Raw genomic sequence first — 25875 nt, 5'->3', positions numbered from 1 at the left:
AACAACCAACTCAAGCACATATGCAGAAATGTTGGTGTTTAGATGCAGAGTGTACATGCTCCGAAGCTCACAATCTATTCCCAAATTAATAATAAATTTGTAAGACAGTGATCCAAGCTCACTACAACAGTGAGCATTATGAACACAGAACTTTTTACCAATGAGCCAACCAGTTATGAATTCTGGTGACATTATTAGTTGCCAATATGACAAAATCTTAATTCCTTTGACAGTGTTAAAAGTGGGGTGGCTGGTGAAGAAGAGACTTATACTAGAAAAAGGAAGCAAGCCCTGGTAAGTGAACCATGAGGGTGTCAACTAGGCAGCAATGAATGTATGAATGTCTCTTCCCCTCCTTATTGTTTTACTATGATTTTATTAGATTGTAAGCCTATGCGGCAGGGTCTTGCTATTTACTGTTTTACTCTGTACAGCACCATGTACATTGATGGTGCTATATAAATAAATAATAATAATAATAATAATAATAATAATAATAATAATAATGAAATACATTTGCCAGGATATAGCTGCTTTTTTTTTTAACAACCCAAGGTACGCATTGTGCATTTAGCTGTTCTAAGGTTTACTTTTTGATTAACACTGTATACAAAATACCAGATGTTTTAGTATTTCAAAATATAGTCCATTGCACCAGTTCTCAAATACATCAGACAATACTGTGTCAACAAAAATAAGTACAATTCGCAGATAAGTATACCTAACAAAGAATTCAATATATACCTGCAATCTAGAAACACAATGGAGAGATTGGTAATTGGCAAATGGAAATTGATGATTGACTAGTGGCTATTTATTTTGCTTACATGAAGGTAATTGTGTGGGTAGTTAATTATAGCTCATTTTCGTATACGAGATTATATTCTCACAGAAATCTTGCTGTTCTTACAAACTTGGGTTTTGATAAATAAAGGATCTTTTTGGTGCCACTGAAACGATCAACACCCCTGAGGATCCATTCTGACATTTCTGGATTTCATCAGGTGTTGCTATAGTGTAAAAACAAGCTTGACTGGGCTTTATTACATCTAGCCCAGAGTGACATATGCAAGCAGGCAACAAAATAAGCTACAGTGTTATGTTAAAACTTGACACTAATGCTGCATTAACATCTGACATAAATAAAGTAATAATGAAGAATAAAGCCATCATATATGATGATGATGATGATGATGATGTAATATTTCACTCACAGAATCTTTAGGGATGGTGATTCAAGAAGGGGTTTGACAGGAGCCTCCATGAGCCGGGTGGGGTGGCCTTGTGGGCCAAATCCTGCCTGCAGGTCAAGGTCCCTCACCCCTGCTCCAGCATGATCAAGAAGCAAAGTCAGCCTCAGGGCCAGTTCTGCCATGCAAGATGAAGAGACCTACTTCCCCTGCCCCCATCCCTACATTAAGGAATGGGGGCAGGTTAAATGAATGTAGGAACTGGTGACTGAATTGTGTGCCGGCAGTTATTAAAGGGCTTGCTGCCAGTGGGGGGTGGGGAGAGATATTTGGATTCCACACGCCCAACCCTGCAATCCACTGACAAGAATTCCAGAGCAGGATGCCATGTGACTCTGTAGATAAAATCGGTATTTGGTCCAACTCCTTCTTCCTTTGGCCCCATGCCATTTTGCCTTAATTTCACCTACCACTGGAATGTGGCCCCAAGTGCTTCTCCAAAAGTGAATTTTCCCACCCCTGGGCTAGATGGGTACCACTAGATGGACCTTGGACCCATAGGCGTGCACAAGGGGTGTGCCAGGCAATAAGTGCCAAATTGAGGGAGCCATTGAATAGGGATCCAGAAAGGGATCCATACACAGCAGGAATGGTCCTTCGGCTGCTCTGCACCATTGAGGGCACCATTGCTCTCAGCAGCAGTAGCGTAAAGGAATTGCTCTGCTAGGAGCCTCTCTGCTGTGAGCCGTACCCCCTCAGCCACTAGGCTTCTGATGGAGTGGCTGCACCAACCAACTTCCCACCAACAGGGATGCATGTAAATTAAACCAGGTGCATGCCACACCAAAATGTCACCCATGAGGCAGAAAAGGCCCTCTCGCTGCTCCACTGCCATCACCCCAACAGCACTCCTGTCTGTCAGGAGTCGCGCTTCAAAGAGCCCAGGGGGAGCCCCCCCCCCGAAAGCTAATATCGCCTCGTAAGCCCCTCTTCCTGCCAGTGTCACCACAAAGCCCCACCAATGCTGGGGCTTGAGGAGCGTCTCCTCATTCCCCACCACCACCTGCAACAGCCTTCCTGCAGACAGGCAGGCTGAGTGCGGAGTAGGGCATCAGTGTCTACAGTGTTTCATAAATAAATGAATAAGAATTATGTCCTTTATGATTGAGTATTCAAGAAATGTTCGCCTTTCAAAAGTTTTTTTTTTTTAATTCCCTGGGTGCACACCCTAATGAAATGTGCTGTGCATGCCTATGCTTGGACCAAAGGAAACCCAGGAGCCTCTGGTTTGGACTAGTTGGATGCCACACTCTTGGATTAGATCGACATGACCCCCAGCAAGGCCCTTCTTGTGTCCCTGAGTACAGAAAGAATAAATCTGATGACATTGCCAGTTGTTCTTAGAACATTTCCCGACACATGCCCAACCCAAACTCCTCAGTGGCTTTCAGCAAACCACTTCCTCCTGCAGAAGGAAGGACGGGTTGTGAACAATTTTACTTACACAATATTTATCAGATTAGCCAACCTTTCCCACATAGATAAATGTCAAATCAAACATTAGGCAATGAAGGAAGTGGTCCTACCTGCCAAACTACCCAGTCATGCAAGGAGTCAAATTCAAACCTATCCAGACCTCCTCCTGCTTCTACCTCCTTGTCCTGATCTACACCAAGCAAGATATAACACTTTAAAAAGGTTATGAAAACGGTATATGTAATGTGTCCTGGGCCTGAACAGTTGTCATAACCATTATAAACCACCCAGAGAGCTTCGGCTGGGGGGCGGTATATAAATGTAATAAAATAAAATAATAAATAAATAAATAAATAAATAAATAAATAAACCGTTATAAGCAGTAGTGTAGATCCTGCCCTTGTCAGTGGCTTGCATAGGTAGAGCTGACATCATTGGGGTCCATTCTTTGTATGGACACATTTGGACATCCATTGAAGCCTGGTGGCTCCGGTGTCAGTTGGGCAGTGAATCTGCTCCAGGTTACATTCAGAACTTTAAGGAGCTGCACATTTTGGATAGTTCCTTTAGCGTTCTGACTGAAACCCAGAATGGGTTCACCACCCCACTGGCATCAGAGCCATCAGCCCCCACTGAAGGGACCCCCAGCTTTTCCCAAATAAAGGCTCCTTTGCTTTGTGAACTATCATTCTGCAGAGGATGTTAAGGATGGTCAGTGCACCGAGGCCCCAAAGACAGGCCTATTTCAGGTCCCTTGCTTTCCCTCTCAGTGCCTGCAATACTCCTATATTTTTACCCAGGCTCCTGGTACTGTGACAAACCTCCAACTTGCCCCCTCCCAATGCCACTTCAAACCCAAAATCAGGTTTCTGATGACTCTCCCTGATCCTAAACAAAACAAATAGATAATAAAAACAAGCCAGGTCAGCCATATAGCAGTGGGAAACCTATGTTAGTATTGAGTATGGATCTGAATTAACATCCCAGATGGCTGAGATTATGTCTTGCAAATCAGATCAGTTGTGTGCATTTTTAACTCTTTCATATAATTACAAAGTTTAACTGACTATTAAACTGATTAAGAGTGCAATCCTATGCATGCCTGCTCAGAAGTAAGTCCTTTTTGGTTAAATGAAGCTTACTCCGAGGTAGGCATGTACGGGATTGAAGCCTAAATATCATGTTCTTGGACACAGTTTAATGTTCTCCCACAGGCAGAATGGGAAGGCCATCGAAGCTGGGCAGAGTCTGCTTTTCTAGCTCTCTATGAGGATTTTCAGGCTGGGGGAAATCACATTTGCTTACGGTCGCTCTGCTTCCCGATTCTCTTGAAATGGGCTGAATTATATGGGAATAAAACAGTGACCACGTGGCCTGTCATTTAAAACTAGTGATGTGCCCCAAAAATTGAGTGTTCCACAGGGAGAAAATGAAAATTCAGGAGAAAGAAGCTGGGAGACGTGAGAATTTTGGAAAAAATTCTCCTTGGGGAGGGGAACAGTTTTTACACATACCTTTTTAAACGTAGCCAGTTGTTGAGGGGTCTTCCTTCTTTCTTTCTTTCTTTTCTTTTTTGAAACATCCCTGCATTTTCAGGAGCCCAGGAGTGCTTATTGGATGCCTATTGGAGAGGGAGAGATCACATGGTCTCCAAAAGGCATTCATGAAGAACTGCTGGGCTCTTCCAAATGCTGGAGGAAATGGTGGTGGGCTGTTGTTGTTGTTTTTTGTTGTTGTTTGTTTGTTTGAAAAACTAAAAAAAATAAGAAGAAGGGCCCTTAGCAACCAGAGACACTTTTAAAAGGGTATGTGGAAACCCTGTCTTCCTCCCCAAGGAAAAAAATTATCTGAATTTACCCCCCCCCCCTGCAAAAGAGACAGAAAATGCAATGTCTCTTTTGCAGAGAGAGAGAAAATATGGAGCAGGTTTTGGCCAAGCACGATTTAAAACCTCCCAGTTCATATAGTTCATTGGGACATCATCCTCTAGTGGGCATTTTATAGCGCAACTTTGACTGCACACAGCAGGAAATCCTGACAAATCCCAACATATTTCAGAAGAATCGGGTTTTCTGAGGTTTATTTTTGAACGGATTAAATGGGAAAATGAGTGGTAGATGCACAGGACGCTCAAGACATCGTTAAGTGACCCACAAAATCCCATGAGTGGCTAATCAAGGGCATGCTAAAAATCACTCATTTCAAGAAGCTCTCTGTATGGAGGATGCTATACAGTTTATCCTTGAGTGTAATATACTCGCCTTTGAGTTAAGTAGATCACTTTCTTGTTGAATTTGTTGAAGGGAAATTGTGCAAATACGTTAAATTTTGAACATCCAGATTTCTTGTCTTCTCTGTAGATGCATGCAGGATTGAAAGGGGTATATGTAAACCAACATTTCTCCTGGTTGTTCTTTTTATTTTGTGTATAACATCTGACTGCTATATTACAATCAAATGGATGGGCTGAATTAATATCACTTTTCCATATGAAACTATCTCATTGATGTCCCTTTCCTTGTAAATATTGCATCGATACTAAAATACATGACCTAGGTCAGCCTTCCGCAAGTGGGTGGCCTCCCGAGGTTTTGGACTCAAAATCCCATAGATTCCAGCCAGAATGATTAATGGTGAAGGATTATGGGAGTTGTAGTTCAAAACATCATGTATCAGGTTGGAGAAGGTTGACCTGGGTTCTCTTGGCCAAAGGCAATCCAGGACACATGCTGTTTTAATGGGAGAAGGCTGCTCCAGGTAGCTTCCAGGACGGGAATTGATGATTAATCTGTTTCACAACTGATTACCTAATTTGCTATTTGTACATACCCCACAAGGGGTAGGCTCATGGGGAGGGCAAAGTTTGCAGCGCCCAACTTAGAATGACCTGTTTCAGGCCTTACTGGATGCCCTATAGGATTTCAAACCTTTGCAGATCTTAAATAAATGTGGCCCTTTTTGAATCCATCTCATCTCATCTCTTATTTATCGACCTACACACCGCAATGCCTATGTGCACAGAGAGTTGTCCTGCTCCTGACCTACATGCATTTATTGGACTGTGCCTGTAGCCCTTTTCAGTTGACATGCAGAGAGAATGAGTGCACGTGGAGGAAACGAAATTGCAGCAGCCTCTGCCCCTGACTCGCATGTGTTGATTTGAAAGTGCAAAAAGACCCCCTATGCATGCAAGTGCAAGTACAGGGGGCCTATTTGGTCCAAAGGTTCTTCACCCCTGACATAGGGACTTCTCCAATGGGGAACCCTGCTATTTCAATGTTCCTCATTATGCAATGTCCCTGTTTGAGCACATGTATGATGTCTTCACCTCTTCAAATGAAAACCCATCAGCTGGGTTGGTGACTGCCACCACCATTTTGCCTCCCTCTTCACATTCCTTCTCTCTGTACATCATCTGATAAGGGCTGCAGAGTTTAGTGAACATGTATAGGCTATACTAGAGCCTGCAGCCACATTCCTGCTCTTTCCACACCCAGCGCATGTTCATTCTCTGCACATTGACTGTCTGAAGAAGAACGCAGATGGATGTGCAAGTTATGCAGAGCAAGTTCTATGACCCTATAAAATAACAGTCATTCCCAGACTGTGTACCAGGGCAAATTAATGTATCACCAGAGACCTGACAGTGTGCCAGAGAGGCCATCTACTATATCTCTGTATAGCTCATTGTTCTGGCCTTCACATCTTCTAACCAGCTTCCCCTGAGCACAGGTAATTCTGCCACATTGCTTCCTTGGGAGCAAATCACTCCTGATACAGAGATGCAGCCAAATTAACCTCTTTCAGAGGAGGCTACTTGTTGCATTTCTGTATGAATCACTGTTCCAAGATGACCTCCTTCCGATCAGAAAGAAACACACAGGGTGAGTGGCTCTTAGGACCATGGCCACTCTAACAGTAATCCTTTTGGTCTGAGCATGAAGTGTGTGCTTTGAATTTAATTTGGAAAAGAGCATGCAACAGCTAACAGCACAAAAAGCAAAGACTATTTGACTAGCTTCTTTCTTTTGCTGGTATAAATGTAACTACTGCAGGAAAACCATGGTTTTTTAAACTGAACATTGCTCCTCATGGTTGGAGACACATCTGTCTGCTTCCAGGATACTTTTGAGCCCTATGAAGTTGAGTCACAAACCTGAAAACCTCTATAGTCTGCTCTCCTAAAGATGTGAACAACATCATGTCTAGTTTGGATCTGAGAGTGAAGAAACTTCAGAATCCTAATCTACATTGTATTTTTTTGCTTAGCAGAACATGAAATCTATGGCCTCTTCCAGGACCCTCCACTCCAGCTCATTACAGCAATGGCCAAGTTCTCATTAGGGCAGCATAGGGAACTGGAATGTCAGAGAGGAGATGTGTGTTAGACTGTAATGCCCAGCATCCCCAGTGAGTTGGAGAAAGCTGCCCTAGAACCATTCTCTCTGACATAATTATTTTCCATATGGGGGAAACTTTCTTCAGGGAACATTCAACTAGTGGAGGTTGGTGGTACCAATAACAGTGGGGCAGTGAATTCACTCTGGAAAGCTCCTTTAGAGTCCTGACTGAAACCCTGAGAGCTCTGGGTTCTCAGTCAGAACCAAGGAGCACTTTGGAAAACTCCTTTAGCATTCTGATGGAAACCTGGAGCAGATTCACTGCTCCATGGACATCTGCACCCCCAGCCTCCACTGCATTCCATCATGTAAGTCCCCACTGTCATTCTGCTGTGATGCACTCCAGGCACAGGTTGAGCACCTAACAGTGCAGGTTCTGTTATCTCCCTCTTTAGATCTCATCCTGAGATATGCATCTTCATTCCTTCTACATCCTTGTGCTGGGAGTGTCCTTGGTGAGAACGTCAACACCTGAGCCATGCAGATGTGAAGAGAAAGTGAATTCCTGCATGGTTGTCACTGGAACTAATGGACTGCCAGGCACCCCAGGGAGCAATGGATTACCAGGAAGAGATGGGAAGGAAGGTCCTCGGGGTGAAAAAGGAGAGCAAGGTACAACATAAGCAGTTTCCGGAGCTATGCCAAATATGAGCATCAAGAGAAGACCCATAACTCAGTGGTAAATAATATAAGTTGCATGCAGAAGGTCCTGCACTAAAACTCAGGGATCTTCACCCAAAAAGGATCTTGGCGAGCATGGCTAGGAAAAACCGCCAATCACTTTCCTTCAAAGAGATGGGGCGAGTTACATTTGGGGAACCGTAAAGATCTCAGCTTTCCTGCACAGTATTTTTCAGAATGGTTATTTGTTCATATTACTAACCATAAGCCAAAAATGTCCACAAATTATGTTTCTCATTTGTTTGTCTTCTCTGTACATTCTTTCAACTAACTGGCAGGATTACGAGGGATTCAGGGGCCCCCAGGAAAGGCTGGGCCTCCTGGCTCTAAAGGAGATCAAGGGGAAAAAGGTCCCAGAGGTGACAGTGGCAGCAGAGGTAAGAGATGATGAGGAATGCAGAGAGAGAGAGAGAGAGAGAGAGAGAGAGAGAGAGAGAGAGATTTATTTTCTTGAGCTTTGTCTTACTTTCACGCAGAACACTCAAAGGAAAATAACGCGAGCTTTGCTATTTCCATTCGGAGTGAAAACATGTAACGTCATGGTGGGGAGGTTATAAATCTTTGTTGGAATTCAAGCATATAAAAATCCTTGAGCTGCTCTAACTGTCCACCTTTTAAAAATATATAACTGATGCAACATTTGTCTGGTTCATCTAGGGCTGTGTACTCTCCTTTTTTTTTTTAAGTGAAAGTTTGGTCAACTAAAGTTAGGGACTGGGAAGCTCACTGGGTGACTTTGGGCCACACACTGACTCTCAGGCCCTTTTTATACCTGCCTTTTTTCCTGGGATCATTCCTGGATCATCCCTGTACACCCAAATGACACACAGGAGATCCCAGGAGCAGGCAGGGATGATCCCTTCATTTTCCCAGGATAACCAAGATCTCAGTTATCCCAGTTTTAACCATGGTCCCAGGATGATCCCGAGGACTGTGGGCAGTGTGGGTGCCTATCCCGGCTTCTCATCTGTATATAAATCTGCCATGATTTGCTGTTATCATAGCAGCATTTTCCAGGCTTCTATAATTGTGCAAATCATAATGAACACAGATATACCTTCTATAGCACCGTTTTACACACATGATGCATCTTGTGAGCATGATAGTGCCCCCATGAACGCTTGAGGTACTCACCTGGGGCCAATGGGCAATATGAACCACACTATCAGTGGTATGTGTTAATTAAGAAAATACTAAGGGCTCATCTACACCAAGCAAGATATTCCACTATGAAATTGGTATATAAAAGCCAGGAGCAACACTATTGCTTTATAGTGGTTGACACATACTTTATACCACTTTCATACCACTTTCATAGTGTTATATCCTGCTTGGTGTAGATGGGTCATGGGCCCCAACAGTTATCAGTGCACTTCAATGTTCAGAAGAGGGCATTGTTCAGAGGAGGGCAACCAGGATGATCAGGGGTCTGGAAACAAAGCCCTATGAAGAGAGACTGAAAGAACTGGGCATGTTTAGCCTGAAGAAGAGAAGATTGAGGGGAGACATGATAGCACTCTGCAAATACTTAAAAGATTGTCACACAGAGGAGGGCCAGGATCTCTTCTCGATCCTCCCAGAGTGCAGGACACGGAATAATGGACTCAAGTTAAAGGAAGGCAGATTCCAGCTGGACATCAGGAAAAACTTCCTGACTGTTAGAGCAGTACGACAATGGAATCAGTTACCTAGGGAGGTTGTGGGCTCTCCCACACTAGAGGCCTTCAAGAGGCAGCTGGACAAGCATCTGTCGGGGATGCTTTAGGGTGGATTCCTGCATTGAGCAAGGGGTTGGACTCGATGGCCTTGTAGGCCCCTTCCAACTCTGCTATTCTACTATGATTCTACAATACCGCTATAAAGCAGTAGTGTAGATCCTGCAGTGCACTTCAATGCTGCTATAAAGCAGTAGTGTGGCTTCTGCGTATTATATACTGCTTTCATAGTGGACTATCCTGTTTGGTGTAGATGAGCCCCAAGTGTATGAAATGAAATCTCCATTTTGATCTCAAGGTCACTGTAATTACAAAAAAATTTCAGGAGGAGGAGGAGGTCTTTGAACTAGAGTCCAAAGTAGGGTGACCCTATGAAAAGGAGGACAGGGCTCCTGTATCTTTAACAGTTGTATTGAAAAGGGAATTTCAGCAGGTGTCATTTGTATATATGGAGAACCTGGTGAAATTCCCTCTTCATCACAACAGTTAAAGGTGCAGGTGCCCTGCCCTCTTTTAAATCTGGTCAAAGTATAGCTGCGGTATAGCTCCTGCAGCTTTAACTGTTGTGATGAAGAGGAAATTTTACCAGGGTTCCCATATATACAAATGACACCTGCTGAAATTCCCTTTTCTATGCAACTGTTAAAGATACAGGAGCCCTGTCCTCCTTTTCATATGGTCACCCTAGTCCAAAGTTTTAACATAATTCGCTTTAACTTGAAAACTTCTGCTGACCACTTACTGTATGCCTTCTTCAATTTTCCTTTGCCTTGCTCTGCCCTCAACTGCAAAGGAGCCAGGTCTGAAAATGGGGTCGACTGCTATTTAAATATATAACACTATACTGTACCTATGTATTTCTCCCCTAGTATTCACTTTTCTTGTCCCATGTACATGTCTACGTCAGACAGACAAAGAGAGAAAGATCAGTTGATCTACCCATCTGATGAAATATGCAAAATTGTTGCTAGGTTACATTTGTTAGTCTTTATGTAGCCTCAAAACTCTTTGTTGGTTTTGGTGCAAAGATACAAACACTTTTCTGGAATTAAGAGTATCAGAAACTGGATGGAAAAAGTAGTTCAGTCGCATATGTGAGATTTGTGACTAGTGAATCAGATAATCCCACGTAGTAGTAGTAGTAGTAGTAGTTTGTTTCAAACTCTTTTATATTATGACACAAACAGAATAAGAATAATGCTGTTCTTTTACCTTTTAGAACTTGAGCTTCTTAAAACTCACGTTAATGATTTGCAAGCAGAGCTGAAGGCTTTTCAACAGAATGCAAGAGCAACCCAGAGAGGTAAGATAGAGAGCTATGTTCCTTTGGGGACAAATGCATGGGATTCCATGAATACCTTACAGTTTGATAGTACATGGTGCTCGTGCAATGAAACCACTCATGTAATCAGATAAATCTACAGAAATTGACATCTCAGTCAAATCCAGGCTCTAAATTTGGGTTCTTACAATAAAAGCACCTGCAAAAAAGTTAACTTTATCATGTTGTCTGTCAGCCATTCTAGGTCATCTTTTCCCAAACAGCACAAGAGCAGGAGAGAAAATATTTGTTTCCAATGGTGCTGAAGGTGATTTTGAGACTTCCAAAGCATTATGTTACCGTATTGGTGGCCAGATTGCTTCTCCAAGGAATGAAGAAGAAAACAACGCCATACTGAATCTTGCTGCAAAGCAGGGAAAGTTTGTATTTCTTGGAATGAATGACCAGGAGACAGAAGGAGTCTTTAAGCATCTAAATGGCGACCCAATGGAATACTCAAACTGGGCAAAAGGTGAACCCAATGGAGTACATGAGGACTGCATAGAGCTGTATATGGATGGCAAATGGAATGACAATGTCTGTACTAAATCTCAGTCAATAATTTGTGAATTTTAAGCTTTCTTTCTGAATGTTTCTACATCTATTAAGGCAGGATTTACAAATCTGCTACACAAATGACCATGAATCTCCTAGTGATGTTCGCATATAACTCAGTCTTATGGACAAGATCCCTTGTACAGTGAGAGTCAAGAAAAACCCCTATATATAAAAATGTCTGCTAATTGTATTGGTCGAAGTGCTGAACATGTGCTGGCCCATATCACAGAACTCATTTCCACATGGATCACTTCAGAGGGTACTTGTACAATTAGAGAACATGTGTGTAATGCAATTAGTACTGCTATCATGAAAAATTGAGTCCATTAATATACAAATGCTCCATTTTTACTTAAATGCTTCACCACCAGTGTTGTAAATATAGATTATCTGTATGTATACATAATAAATTTCCCACTTTAATATGATAATGATGCAACATTAATTATTAATGTCTTTAGCTAGTCAATAGTATGAAGACATATTTGTTATTAAACAGTGTATTCCATCCCAAATCAACATCACTTAAATGCCTGCCTACAGCCCAGTGATCTTGTCCCTTCTATACTGGTACTGCGTTTTACATATTTCAAAATCATCTGCATAAGAATATAAGAAAAGCCATGCTAGATCAGACCAAGGCTCCACCTTGGAGCATGTTCAGAGGAGGGCTGGACATCAGGAAAAACTTCCTGACTGTTAGAGCAGTATGACAATGGAACCAGTTACCTAGGGAGGTTGTGGGCTCTCCCACACTAGAGGCTCTCAAGAGGCAGCTGGACAATCACTTGTCAGGGATGCTTTAAGGTGGATTCCTGCATTGAGCAGGGGGTTGGACTCGATGGCCTTGTAGGCCCTTTCCAACTCTACTATTCTATGATTCTAGTCCAGCATTCTGTTCACACAGTAGCCAACCAACTGCCCACAAGCAGAGCATTCCCTTAAAATGATTTGGGGTCACCTTAAAAAATCAAAGAGCCTCGTGTGGCGCAGAGTGGTAAAGCAGCAGTTTCTGCAGCTGAATCTCTCCCCACGGCCTGAGTTCGATCCCAGTGAAAGCTGGTTTCAGGCAGACAGCTCAGGTCGACTCAGCCTTCCATCCTCTTGAGGTTGGTAAAATGAGTACCCAGTTAGCTGGGGAAAGGGGAATAATGGCCGGGGAAGGCAACGGCAAACCACCCCACTATAAGGCCTGCCAAGAAAATGTCAGCAAAAGCTGGCGTCCCTCCAAGAGTCAGTAATGACTCAGTGCTTGCATGAGAGGTTCCTTTCCTTTCCTTTCCCTTAAAAATTCAAAATGGGCTGCCAGGGGAATTTAGTGGCAAATAATATACCTCTATTGTTCTGTTACAGAGAGCTTTGACTCTGTGATGAGTAGGGTAGTCAGATGCAAAAGAATCCAGGGCTCCTGAACCTTTAATAGTTTTGGAGAAGAGGGAACTTCAGAAAATGTCATTAGTCACGCCAGCTGAAATGCCTTCTTCTACACAACTATTAAAGATGGAGGACCCCTGTCTGATTTTGCATCTGGCTGCCTTAATGATACTTTATTCCATCCTCAATCAAAACAGGATCTACACTACTGCTTTATAGTGAGATTGAAGTGCACTGATAACTGTTGAGGCATATTTCACATCCCATATACCACTTTCATAGTGTTATAATGCTATTTCCTACTTTTTATTCCACATTATCCAAATTACTGTAATTAATCCCATTGTGTGTCCTGCACGGTATAAATATGCAAGAGGGATATAGCATTACCTTGAAGGGTATGGGGATATCCATGAGGCCTCTCTTTTTATATGCTGAATATTGCTGTTGTTTCCAATCAAAAGGCAATGCCCACCAAGGCCATCCTGGAGAACATCAATCCATGTTTCAGGGTTCCTTCTATGCCCTAGATCCACTGAGCAGCACTTTAAGGATCTCTGCTTCTGTAAGAGTCCCACCTTCCTTCTTTTTACCTTCTCCTTCCAAGTAACTTGGGGTTTATGCATCAACTAGGTTTGAAACTGAACCAATAAATACTTTAGGCTGACCAACCCACCTGGGAAAACCCGGGTTGACCCAGGCTCTAGATGGAGTAAATCTCTGGAGAAATGTCTGCTTCAGGGCCAGGCCACCAGCCACCACGTCCACCTGGCTGCCGCACCAGACTGGGCCATGGCTGCCAGGACAGGCCGCCTGACGCTGTGCTCACCTGACACCGCACTCACCTGGCCTGCCATGCCCTTTGCCTGCCTGCTGCACCCATTGTTTAGCCGGCTGGCTGGCCAGCTGACACATCCCGGACTTCTGGAATAAGTCCCTGGATGTCTTGTGAGACTTCCAGGATGAGTTCCCCCTGGCAGTTCTCATGAGACTTGAGACTGGTGCATCGCCATTGGCCAGAAAGCAGTGGGCACAGCGGGCAGGCGGTGACAGAGGAGGGGCGGCAAGTGAGCACAGCATCATTGGATGGCCTGGCCTTGAAGCTGCCACCACCTGGCCTAGCCTTGGAGCCACTGTGGCCGAGCCTGGCCTCGGAGCTGCACCTTTCTTCTGCACCTTTTCCAGTTCCACAATATCCTTTTCGAGGTGCAGTAACGAGAACTGTGCACAGTATTCCTTAGTGTGGCATAAATATTAATCGGTTTTATACCAGCTGAGCTCTCATGGATTCCTCCAAAGAATCCTGTGCCTCTATGGCCAAACTACACATTACATGACATTGAAAATAAATTGCACATGATGTTAAATTTGCTTTGTGTAGATGGACATAGTAAATGCTGCATGGAAAATCATCAATAAGTTGAATCATCAAATTCCAATTCTGCCCCACATTGCAGAAAGTGCAAAGAAGTTCCATTTCTACAAGACGGACAATGAGTTAACAATTTCTTATGAATTGTTTCCCTTCACTCAGAAGTGAAAAGCTTGTTTGCTCTCTTTGCTTGTTGTTTAACACCACTGGACAATACTTTCTTTGTGGTTAGTTTTGTTTTAGCAACGGCATATGAGGTGGCAAGCCAGGAGCAACAGTCCTGAGCAGCCCTACTGGAAAGCAAAGGTGGTTTGAGGATCATGACCCAGGATATTTATTGTTAAAATGATTTATTTAAGAAACATGACCTCTTGTTACATAATCCATTGTCTATAAATGGAAGCCTGAATGTCTGCTAAAATATTCTTGCTAACGCGTCTGTGGAACACTGACAATGACCAAGTAAGTGAGTAGACTTTTGATTTGGACCCTGGATATAACCTGATGGCTATAAATAACTACAATATTTTATGTGTAGACTATTATTTCTGTGTAAACCAAATTGCGTAAAATCAACAGTAGATTATTTGACTGAGTAATCAAAATTCCTGCTATTATGTAAAGGCAACCCAGAAGGAAGTTTCAATGTGCACTTTCAGCCCCTTCATGCAGCATAACCCTATGCATGTTTACACAGAAATAAGGCATACTGTGTTCAAGGGCATGTATTCCCATGTAAGCTTTCATAGGATTGTAGCCTGGGCTCAGGATAGGGGCTGCATTTCTGCACTGAGTGTTTCTGAGGACCATAGTACATGTAGAAATGATTGCCACCCATTCATTTGTATTGGAGATAGTGTACGTATGTACTCAGTGACCATTGTACTCAGTGCCTCTTCTCCGCAATGATGCTAGTTTCTTGAATGACCCTAAGTTCCGTCCCTGTCCCGTGTCTCATACTGCATTCTGCTTACTTTGGTGGGTAGAACTCAGTGAGAGAGATTTAGAACCCAGCATTTTGCCTTCAGTAATTAAGGCAGCAAAGCAACTTACAAATACACTGTGATTTATTTCCCTTCTGCAAACCCTGCTCTGTAAAGACTGAAGAGAACAGCTGACACATGGGCTACATCTATACGGGCTCTATAACTCGCTTCTGCTACGCCTTTCCCAGTTGCTCGTCACATGACACAGCCGTTAATTTGCTGCTCCACTGGTTTAAATGCCCTAAGATGCGCATATTCGTAGGTGCTGATTTGCCTCGACTTTTGTGATTTACCTTTGGTGGCTTTTAAATCACATCATGGTAATGTACCGTTGGGGGACTAAAAGCATCTGCCTTGCAGAAGTGGTGGTGGAAGGGTGTGGAGATGTACCCTCTGTGCGCAGGGGGAACTTACTTCTGAGTAAACACATCTCCCTGCCCGCATCTATTCCTCCCCGTGTCAGAGTAACTTAAGCAAATGCCTGGGAACAGGCAGGGGAGGCGATGGGTGGAGGGGCTGAGACGAGGGAGGGCTGCTGCAGTGTCACGCTCTTTGAGCAGAAGCGAATCACGGAAAATGCAGGTTAAAAAATAATGAGATGCAATCCAGTGGTCGTATAGCTGAGGACCCTGACTAGTAAGACTAGCACCAGAGGCACAGTGACAATGCTGTGGAAACAGCAAGACAATCACAATAGGAATGAACTCTGTTTTGAGATACTGGGTGCGTTCAGACGACACTTTAGTCCACGGAGTGGAAATAGTCCGCTTCACGGATGGCTGTTTGTGGGGCGCCCTCAAGTGACATGGAAGTGCTTCTCCATGGAGTGGACTATTCCCACTCTGTTGAGTTGTCCTCTCCTTCCCCCCCCCCCCTTGGCCCTCTGCACTCAATGGCAGTGCTGGGGCTGCCATTGAAGATGGTTTGGAAGCTGCAGCTTGTGCAAAATGCAGCGGCCAGGTTGATAACTGGAACCAGAAGACTCGAACATATAAGACCTATTCTGGCCCACTTGCATTGGTTGCCTATACATTTCCAAGCCCAATTCAAAGTGCTGGTTTTAACCTACAAAGCCTTACATGTCTTGGGACCACAATACCTGATGGAACGCCTTTCCTGACATGAACCTATCTGTTCACTACGCTCAATATCTAAGGTCCTCCTCCAAGTGTCTACTCCGAGGGAAGCTCGGTGGATGGCAACAAGGGAGAGGGCCTTTTCAGTGGTGGCCCCCCAACTGTGGAATGATCTCCCCGATGAGGCTCACCTGGCGCCAACATGGTTACCTTTTTGGCACCAGGTCAAGACTTTTCTCTTCTCCCAGGCAGTAAACAACATATGCTGAGTTGTTTGTTTTTTAATTGCCCCAGAATAGTTGTTTTAAAAGGATATTGTTGTTTTATGTTCTTGATGGTTTTAAATTTTGTATACTTGTTTTTAATATTCACTGTTCTTAACGTCTGTAAACCACCCAGAGAGCCTCACCTATGGGGCATTATATAAATGTAATAAAATCAATCAATCAATCAATCAATCAATCAATAAAATGTCAAGACGGATTGGGTGACAGGTAGGGGGGCAAGGGACATACATGTCCCTGGGAACGTGAGGCACTGCAGTCAGTGTCACCCCACCCAAGAACGGCATGTGCCCATGCTGGGAAGTGTGTGGGGAGCTGAGGTTTGTGCCACCGCCGCCCCCAGGGACGGCACTATCAGGGCTTCCCAAGCACTTGCTGGCACAGGGTTATTTCCCTGCCAATGGAGCCCCGCTGGGCTAGAGTGGCTGGGATTTGTGCCGTTCTTCCCTTGCGGCCCTGTCAGCAGGGGAAATAATCAACGAAGCCCACCCCACAACACAATAAGCAACGGTTGTGCAGAAAAACAACTCTGCAAACTGTTGGTTACCTCCATTGGTTATTTCTGGGGAATAACCAAGCGTGACATGGTTTTTGCCCGACAGATAACACAATAGTCAACAGGGAACTATTTAAGTAATGGTTGATTAAATAGTCCACTGTTGATTAACGTACCATCCGAACTGAGCCACTCTCTCTTCGGCCACTACCAGTTACAACTATAGTGCCATCTGTAAGCATCCTTTGGATCCTTCTCTAATATTTCAGTCACCAGCTTGTTCTTCAGAAAGATTTTAGGATCGTCCTAGTTACCTTCCAACGTGGCAACTGGCCATGCTTGCTGCTACGTGTCTTTCCAACATGCCCTGGATCAAAATTCTGATATTTTATATCTGTTCTGATTCACTGCCATGATTCCTCAAATACCATCCATACCCTGTTTCTTTAATATAAGGACTTGCTTATAGTGAAGTGTGTGTGTGCTTTTATATATATATAATCAGCTAAGGCAGCCTTCCTCAACCTGGGGCGCTCCAGATGTGTTGGACTACAACTCCCAGAATGCCCCAGCCAGTGGCTGGGGCATTCTGGGAGATGCAGTCCAACACATCTGGAGCGCCCCAGGTTGAGGAAGGCTGAGCTAAGGTGAAGGATCCACTTCTCAACCCTTACAGCCCACCTAATATAATTTTCTTCATATTCTTTCTCCCACCTCCAGGTCATACATAGAAATACTGCTGGTACTTCTTATACTTCTGCCATTGGCCCTGGGTGTATCTCTGCAGAGAATCACCAGCTCAGATACAAAACATGTTCTCCAAGGATGGGTTCCGAATGCATGTACACTGGTGATATGTGCCTCTGCTGAGACAGGCCCAACAGAAGACAAGGGAGAACAAGGTAACAACAAAAAAGCTATGGGAGGGTGTGTTCTCCATGCACTAAAGCAAGGTTGGACATCAGTGCCATTCTTTTCTTCTGTAATAAGTCCTAGAGCTTATTTGAACTTCATGGACAGGCCTTAAGCTAAAACTAGCACCATCATAAGTAAGGGTTTCACAGACTTTTAGTGCATCAGTGTTTGGATGGCCATACGAAAAGGAGGACAGGGCTCCCGTATCTTTAACAGTTCTATAGAAAAGGGAATTTCAGCAGTTGAAGCTGCAAGAGCTATACTAGAGTGACGAGATACAAAAGAGGGCAGGGCTCCTGCAGCTTTCACTGTTGTGATGAAGAGGGAATTTCACCTGGTGCTGCATGCATACAAATGACACCTGCTGAAATTCCCTTTGCTGTACAACTGTTAAAAATACAGGAGCCCAGTCCTCTTTTTCATAGGGTCACCCTAGGTATGATGTGACTGACCAAAGTAATAATGTGCATCTTTGGCCCTCATGAGGCACCTTAGCAGTGATCCTTTTTCCTTTCAGAATGCACATGAAATAGCAACATATATAGAATACAAAGTGACCTGGTTCACATGTCATGGCAGGGATGCACACTGTGCATGAGTCACCTGCGCTTTCTATAAACAACCCCTGATCAGCTCAATCAGAGGTTTTGAGTGTGACATGCAAACCCAGACCGCTGGGCTATTTAGGGGCTAAACAACCCAGTGGTTAACCCATGGACATATATTAGATCAACGTCTCATTGCTTCCTTTTGTGAGTAGAGGAGGAAGCAGAGAATGAAGACACGGACACAAGAGCTTGGGTTATCTATTTATTTATTTATTTATTACATTTTTATACCGCCCAATAGCCGAAGCTCTCTGGGTGGTTCACAAAAATTAAAACCACAATAAAACATCTAGGGCCTCTTCATTAATTATTGGTAATTCAACCCTCCCTGGATCTGCACATGAAAGTGCTGGAATTAATTCCTTATCTCAGGCCACTTGCCTGTAATAAAGGGTAAGCCACTCTCCAAAGCAAGGAGTCGGGTAAACCAGCTCCTTCCTTATGTGACACTTTGTAAGTGTGGGGAGACCCCCCTACTACACCCCCACCCACTGCCATATTGACAGCACGTAGGTGAGGACAGGAGGGTCTCCAAAGGCACACCATATCCTGGCACTGGGGCCGCGTAGCCCCCGAGGAGCAGGCCATCCGGCTATGCCAATCACCATAAAGGTGCCAGAGTGCTCACCGTCCCTATCTAATGAAGCCAATTCCCACACATCCTTTCCACAAATCAACCTAATTACACACCCCCTCACATAAAACCTTAAGTATGGAGTAGGCAAAAAACCATAATAGGAAAAAATCCTACTCAGCCCTCCCTCCAAAGAGAGCAACTGGCTAATCCCATACTAGAAGAGGGTGGGAGCCAAAATAGAAAGAGGCCGAGCCTCGGGCGTGGTTGCCTTTTATAAGCACAGCCCCACCCTACTCTCACATGGTCCTTCTTGGCACCACATGGGGTGTCTCCCTCTCACTCCTCCCCTTCGCAACAGCCGGTTTCGCACCCAAACTGTTAGCTGGGTGGAAACTGGATTTTTTATACAAATTAACTTGGGCACAGATCCCTATCCTCTACATTTTTGTTAACATTTGGTAGACCTGTCAGGAGTCAAATAGTTGCCTTATATCTTTGGTAGAGGTGCCAAAGAACTTTTCAAGCAAAGTCTCAGCGACGACAAGGATACTATTCTAAGGTATGGAGTATTAACCTGCTAGTAGTACAGTTTTCTTGTTTAGCCATAAGACATAACGAAACCTAAGGTGACCATATGACCGAATTTGCCCAGATTTGTCCGGGTTTTTGATGGCAAATCCGGGTGGGGGAGGGGAAATCCGGATTTTTTTTTTCCAAAGAGCAGCTATAATGGGAATTAACAAAAATGCTTATAACTCCGTCATTTTTTAAGATAAAGACATGAAACTTGGCACAATGGTAGCTCGTAGGAAATGCTTTAGTCATACCAAATTTGAAACAGATCTGTTCAGTCATTGATTTTTTAGGAATTTTTTTAATAATTGAGGTTTTAAAATTATTATTTTTAAAATCTTCATTTTTAAAGATAAAGAGATGATCCTTTGCACGATGATAGGATTTAGGTAGCGCTTTAGTCACACCAAATTTGAAACAGATCTGCTCATCCATTGATTTTTTAGGATTTTTTTAAAAATTGAGGTTTTAAAATTATTATTTTTAAAATTGTCATTTTTAAAGCTAAAGAGATGAAACTTTGTACCATGATAGGATTTAGGTAGAGCTTTAGCCACACCAAATTTGAAACAGATCCGTTCATCCATTGATTTTTTAGGATTTTTTTTAAAAAATGAGGTTTTAAAATTATTATTTTTAAAATTGTCATTTTTAAAGATAAAGAGCTGAAACTTGGCACCATGATAGCTTTTAGGTAGAGCTTTAGCCATACCAGATTTGAAACACATCTGGGCCCAGTAGCAAACCCTGTTAACAACAACAGCAGCTTGCAATGAGTGAAGATACAGTCAGAAAAGATATTTGAGGGAAGGGGAGAATGTAACACACAGAGTATAGCAAAAGCTTCAAAGTATAGCAAAACCTACAAAAGTAGGAGTGAGTGAAGTTAATTTCAGATACATTGAATCTCTCACTTGTTCTTTATTTCAGTGATTTTAACATTAAGATGTTATGTAGAACAGATTTGTCTTAAATGTGTGCTGTAAAATCAGACATGTGACCACGGGTATGTTCGGGTGGGCACGCCCCCTTGGTACTGGACACACCCCCTTGGGGGCGACCATGTTGTCCTCCTTTTTGGTTTCCAAAATATGGTCACCCTACAAAACAGAAGAACATTTGAATTAGAGCAAGTTTGAGGGTTTGGGGTATTACATCCTAAGAAACCTCAAATGACAGAGGTGTTTATTTTTTAAGTTCATTGGTTTTTATCTCCATTACAGGAATACCAGCAGCTCAAGAACTATGGGGTCCAGCAGGAACTCCTGGACCACAAGGAGATAAAGGTTCAATAAGTGAAAATAGATCAAAAGGAAGCAGCCACCTTCCAGATGATGATGATGATGATGATGATGATGATGATGATGATGATAGACACTGTACAAAAAATACAAAAATACATAGACCCTGCCACAGGCTTGCCTTCTAGAGAAAAAACTTAAATATCTTTTAATGATTCATTTCTATTCTACTTTTGCAGTCTGCAAAGGGCAGTATCTAATGGGGCCATTCCACATCTACTGGTTCTGCTGCACTTGTTGAACTCACCACTTGTGCAACAGGGCTTTGGCACTTCTAAAAATCCCAGAAATTAGTGGAAATACTCATTTCCAGGCCAGCAGAGACCCCTTTTGTGAGTTCCACTGCCTTGCCCCATTCCAGGAATGAGGGATTTTGCTCATTTGGGGTTATTTTTTAGAAGAGCAGAAGCGCTGTTGTGCAAACAGTGGGTTGTGCTTTACAATATTTTGTTCATTATCTTCAGAACAACACAATGAAGTAAGTAGGCTAGGCCAAGAACTTGCACTCTGTCCACAGTCACCTAACTAGCTTGCAGTAGGAAGTTGAATTCAAGTCATGCTCAGTCCTAGCCCTAACATACTAATAATTGCATTGTTCTGGCTCCTTATGTTTTTATATTGTCAAAGCAAAGTGAGCCTCAATATCACTGGAGGTGACACTAACTACAAATATCCAAGTATTGGCAAAGCTTGCCACTTTCAGCTGCTGTAGAAGACGTTGTCCCGTCACCACTGTGAGATAAAAATGAAACTGCATGTCTAGTTGGCTTCTGTACTGGACTGGTGGGGGCACCATCTTGTTTTTTGCCTTAGGCAACAAATGTCTCGGCCTAGCTCTGGTACTGGGAAAGAGGGCCGCAGATCAGGATACTGGCAACTCTTCCACAGGTGCAGTCTCAACAGCTAACACACAGTACTCAGACAGCAGTTCTTCACCTCAGGTACAAAAGAAATACCTCAACAGACAAAACAAACTCTTACCGTTTTCCTCAGTCTTCTCATTTTCTCCTCTCTCAAGAAGGAGACAGCTGAGCCTACTATTCCCTTGTTGCTAGGCAAAAGCTTGCAGAGACAATCCACAAAACCTCTCTTTCTCTTCCCATGGTTAGCAGCATTCTTAGCTGGGTCATTTCTTATACTTACACATATTTACATAAGACTGCTTTAATTCCACCTACAAACAAGAGTAATTCAACACGTCCAAGAAGTGAACAAGACTCGCTTCTTGAGAAACATGCAATAGTGGACCACCCAAGAACAGTGCGGTCAAGGACTGTTTGTATACCTGTGGTTAAAACTTGCCCAACCTGCCTTCCTACAAAAGGCCAAGTTGTGTTCCTGACAAAAGGATTAAAGACTGGAGGACAGAATAGCTATTGTTTGTACTAGCAAACTTCCTTCTACTTTATTAAGAAGGTTATCCTGCTTCTTACGTACAGTAAAAATGTATAAGTCAACAATAATGTGAGCAACTGATGGGCTACTCTGTACTGTAATTCAGTTTTAGATGTACACATAATTGTACATTTAGATTGTACACATAAGATGTACACATAATTTTAGATGTGCTTCAGCAGCAGCAACAGTACAAATATCACTGAGGCAGCTAATAGCCCAGCACGGTTCAGGTGACACTTGTGGCCCAATAGGGCTTCACCTGGCCTTAAAAAGCTGCTCACTCTGGCTTGAATCTTCAGCTGGAGCAATCAGTAGAGTTTGAGATCTCAGATGGTGCATCCCTGCCTCTCTGCTGTCCTAGCTTGTCTGCAGACTGCCATCTCTGACGATGTTTCATGTGTACACCTAAAAACAAATTTCAAATGAGGGAGATTCCTGTTTGCAAGCATGTAGATTGTTTAGGAAGCTGGCAAACCTAAGACACCTACCTATTAGCTGGACTGCTAATGCCTTCTAGTGAAAGATCTTAAACTCCTTCAGCATATCCACACTACAGAATTGAATTAATTGAATACTTTTAAGGGCTAGATTCCTCCAAAGGCAGCAGACACAACTTTTTAGCATATACTGAAAGTAAAATTGTAATGTGAAAAGCAAACTCTTTGTTTGTTTTTGATACAGCAGTTTTTTAAAAAAGTGTGAGCCTGGTCCAATCATTGTGTGTAGTTGGCAGGAACTGGACCCAAATGACTGTGTTGTGTAAATTCTATGAAAACTTTCCACAGGAAAAAAAAATATGTATGGAATTTAATGTTGATCAAGAAGTCTAATGCAACTATTTTCCCATTCAGAACTTGAACTTCTTAAAACACAAATCAGGGATTTGCAAACCCAACTGGACACTTTCAAAGATACCACCAACAAAATCCAAAGAGGTAAGAAAGGGAAAGTATGGTACAACCATCGGTCAGGGATGCTTTAAGGTGGATTCCTGCACTGAGCAGGGGGTTGGACTATATGGCCTTATAGGCCCCTTCCAACTCTATCATTCTATGGAAAAAATGGCTTAGATAGGTGGGCTTTGGTATAGGTTCAAGTTTACGGTGGTTGCTGTCATTAGATTTCATAATATAACATAGCATTGTGATTAAACATATTATGGCCCCATTCAGACGCTAAACCGTGCCGCTTAACCACAGAATGGTATGCATTCCATTAACCATTTTGTGGTTAAGCAGCATGGTTTAGTGTGCTGTCTGAACCAGGCCAATACAGAACTGTTAGGAATTTAACAGGGAAAGTGTTCTTAATCCTCATCATATAGGCAAAAATGAGCATTGATTCTGAAGAAGTTGTTTCTTATATTGCAAGCCAAATGTGTAAAGACTGTTCATTATTTGGAGGAGAGCATAATCACACTTTTGCAGTGTTTGGGTGAGGTTATGTGTGTGCATCCTGGAGCAGATCTGGGGGTGGGGGGGTGGGGGGGACACAATTAGACTGTCTGAAGTTGCTCATACCTGGCATAAACAAAACATAACTTATAAAAGCATTGCCATTTTGTCTCCTCCTAGTTCTCCTTAACCCCAATGGTGGGGTTGTTGGTGGGAAAATATTCAAAACGGACGGCTCCACCGGTGATTACGACACTGCAAAGGCCAGCTGCTCACACATGGGTGGTGCGGTGGCCGTGCCAAGAGATGCTGCAGAGAACAGTGCCCTCCAGCAAATGGTGTCCTGGCATAACAAAAGAGTCGTTCTTGGCATCCACGACATGGGGACGGAAGGCAGGTTTGAGTACCTGGATGGCCAAGTCATCGGGTACTCAAACTGGGCCCCAGGAGAACCAAACAACGTTGGCAATGAAGACTGTGTAGAAATGCATCCAGACGGCACGTGGCACGACAGGAGTTGCGCCATTCCGTGGTTGATCGTTTGCGAATTTTAAAATTTGGCAGTGGTTTTGTTTTGGCAAAAAATGGGATTTCCACAGTGCTTGTGACAGTGAAGTAGTCGAATCCAATGTGTTTACTTTTCTGTATCTTACTTTGTAGAAAACATTTCACAGAGAAGTGTAAACTGTTTGGCTATAGATAAATTAATTGCATTCCCACCAGCATTGGTTGCTATGGATTTGATTTTTACATTGTTATCTAGTATCTCAATCCTATGGCTTTTTAAAAATGCATTCACCTGAGCGATAAGGAGTCTCCTAGGGGTTTGGAGGGACGAGGTCCTTCAGACAAGCTTCAATCTGTTTAAAAATATTTTAAATATATGCTGCTGCATATAAATCTGTGGAATTGGTGGCATATTTTATTGAGGTTATAATTTATTATTAGTAGTAGTATTTTGTGGTTTAGCATTTTGCAAACTGCCTTATGCGGGCAATATGCACTGAAAGGCAGGATATAAATCTTTTAGTTCAATCCCTCCATCTCAAGTAGCCGGGCAAGGGAAGGTCTTTTCAGAACATTCAAAAAAGCTTCTCCCCAATCACAGTTCCTGAGCTAACTGGACAAATGTGGCGTGATTCAGTACATAGCAAATTCAGTTTGAGGCATATGGTATTTTGTAAAGTCTGTTTCTCTTAAGGTGGCCATATGGAAAGGAGGACTGGGCTCCTGTATCGTTAACAGTTGGACAGAAAAGGGAATTTCAACTGGTGTCAGTTGTATGCATGCAGCACCTGGTGAAATTCCCTCTTTATCACAACAGTTAAATTGCAGGAGTCCTGCCCTCTTTTGTATCTGGTCACTCTAGACAAAAGAGGGCAGGGCTTCTGCAGTTTTAACTGTTGTGACGAAGAGGGAATTTCTCCAGGTGCTGAATGCATACCTCTATATTAAAATTGGAGTCATACCATTACTCTTGCACTCTGAAAGATACATGTATATTTCCTCAGTTACTCCCAGAACAATAACCAGTCATTGGCCTTGCAACTGCAGGACTAATCCCAGCCTCTACTTTGCCCAGGCAGGCAAAGCTAATAGATGCTTCTATGTTATTTATTTGTTTACAATTAATACCTATTTTATCCAATCCTTTCTCCAATGTGCTTGGTGTGGCAGACACTGTTCTTCCTCTGCTACTGTCTCTTCACAACAGCATTGTGGGGTAGATTATGCTAACAGAGTATGGCTCTGTACAGAAGACACGTGGAAGACATTCCCCCGACTGTGGAATGATCTCCCCGATGAGGCTCGCCTGGCGCCAACATTGTTATCTTTTCGGCGCCAGGTCAAGACTTTTCTCTTCTCCCAGGCATTTTTAACAGCTTTTTAACAGCATTTAACAACGTTAAGTTTGTTTTTAATGGACCCCACAATTGTTGTTTTTAAATGGATACTGTTGTTTTTATACTGTTTTTATGTGTGTGTGTGTGTGTTTTTAAATTGTATACTTTTAATGTTTACTATTTTAAAATGTTGTAAACCGCCCAGAGAGCTTCGGCTGTGGGGCGGTATATAAATGTAATTAAATAAATAAATAAATAAATAAATAAATCATGGCTTTAACCATGGTGAATAAGGCTTTTTGCCTTAAGGCTTTTTTGCCTTAAGCTTTTTGCCTT

The 25875-nt window shown here is 43.0% G+C and overlaps 2 protein-coding genes across 6 annotated transcripts in view; both read left to right on the top strand.

Moving 5' to 3' along the window:
* The window catches only part of LOC134403077 (pulmonary surfactant-associated protein D-like), a 29613-nt gene extending 17841 nt beyond the window's left edge, over nt 1-11772 (top strand). For 2 of the 5 annotated variants that reach the window (XR_010025742.1, XR_010025740.1), the window contains exon 6: nt 234-296. Coding sequence is in view for 2 of the 5 variants with exons in the window: in XM_063133153.1 (XP_062989223.1) it covers nt 7477-7678; nt 8026-8124; nt 10682-10765; nt 10980-11359 (765 nt within the window). In the remaining 3 variants the exon portion in view is untranslated. Of the gene's footprint in view, nt 1-233; nt 297-7461; nt 7679-8025; nt 8125-10681; nt 10766-10979 lie in introns of those variants that run through there. The other 3 variants (XM_063133153.1, XM_063133154.1, XR_010025741.1) reach the window with 3 other exon arrangements.
* Nucleotides 11773-14541: 2769 nt separating this feature from the next.
* On the top strand, nt 14542-24249 carry LOC134403191 (pulmonary surfactant-associated protein D-like). The gene is made up of 5 exons (XM_063133298.1): nt 14542-14549; nt 17650-17831; nt 20826-20888; nt 23153-23236; nt 23876-24249. The coding sequence occupies exons 1-5, from the start codon at nt 14542-14544 to the stop codon at nt 24247-24249; spliced, it is 711 nt and encodes a 236-aa protein (XP_062989368.1).
* Nucleotides 24250-25875: the final 1626 nt, after the last annotated feature.

This window comes from Elgaria multicarinata, chromosome 8 (assembly GCF_023053635.1).
Source record: "Elgaria multicarinata webbii isolate HBS135686 ecotype San Diego chromosome 8, rElgMul1.1.pri, whole genome shotgun sequence".
Lineage (NCBI taxonomy): Eukaryota > Metazoa > Chordata > Lepidosauria > Squamata > Anguidae > Elgaria > Elgaria multicarinata.
The sequence above is the reverse complement of the archived record's forward strand: the minus strand, read 5'-3'. Positions and strand labels throughout refer to the sequence as shown.

Excerpts from the sequence above, each read along its gene's own strand:
- LOC134403191 (XM_063133298.1), top strand. Across the intron at positions 20,889-23,152 it reads TGGACCACAAGGAGATAAAG|AACTTGAACTTCTTAAAACA; the intron begins GTTCAATAAGTG and ends TTTCCCATTCAG. Across the intron at positions 23,237-23,875 it reads CACCAACAAAATCCAAAGAG|TTCTCCTTAACCCCAATGGT; the intron begins GTAAGAAAGGGA and ends GTCTCCTCCTAG.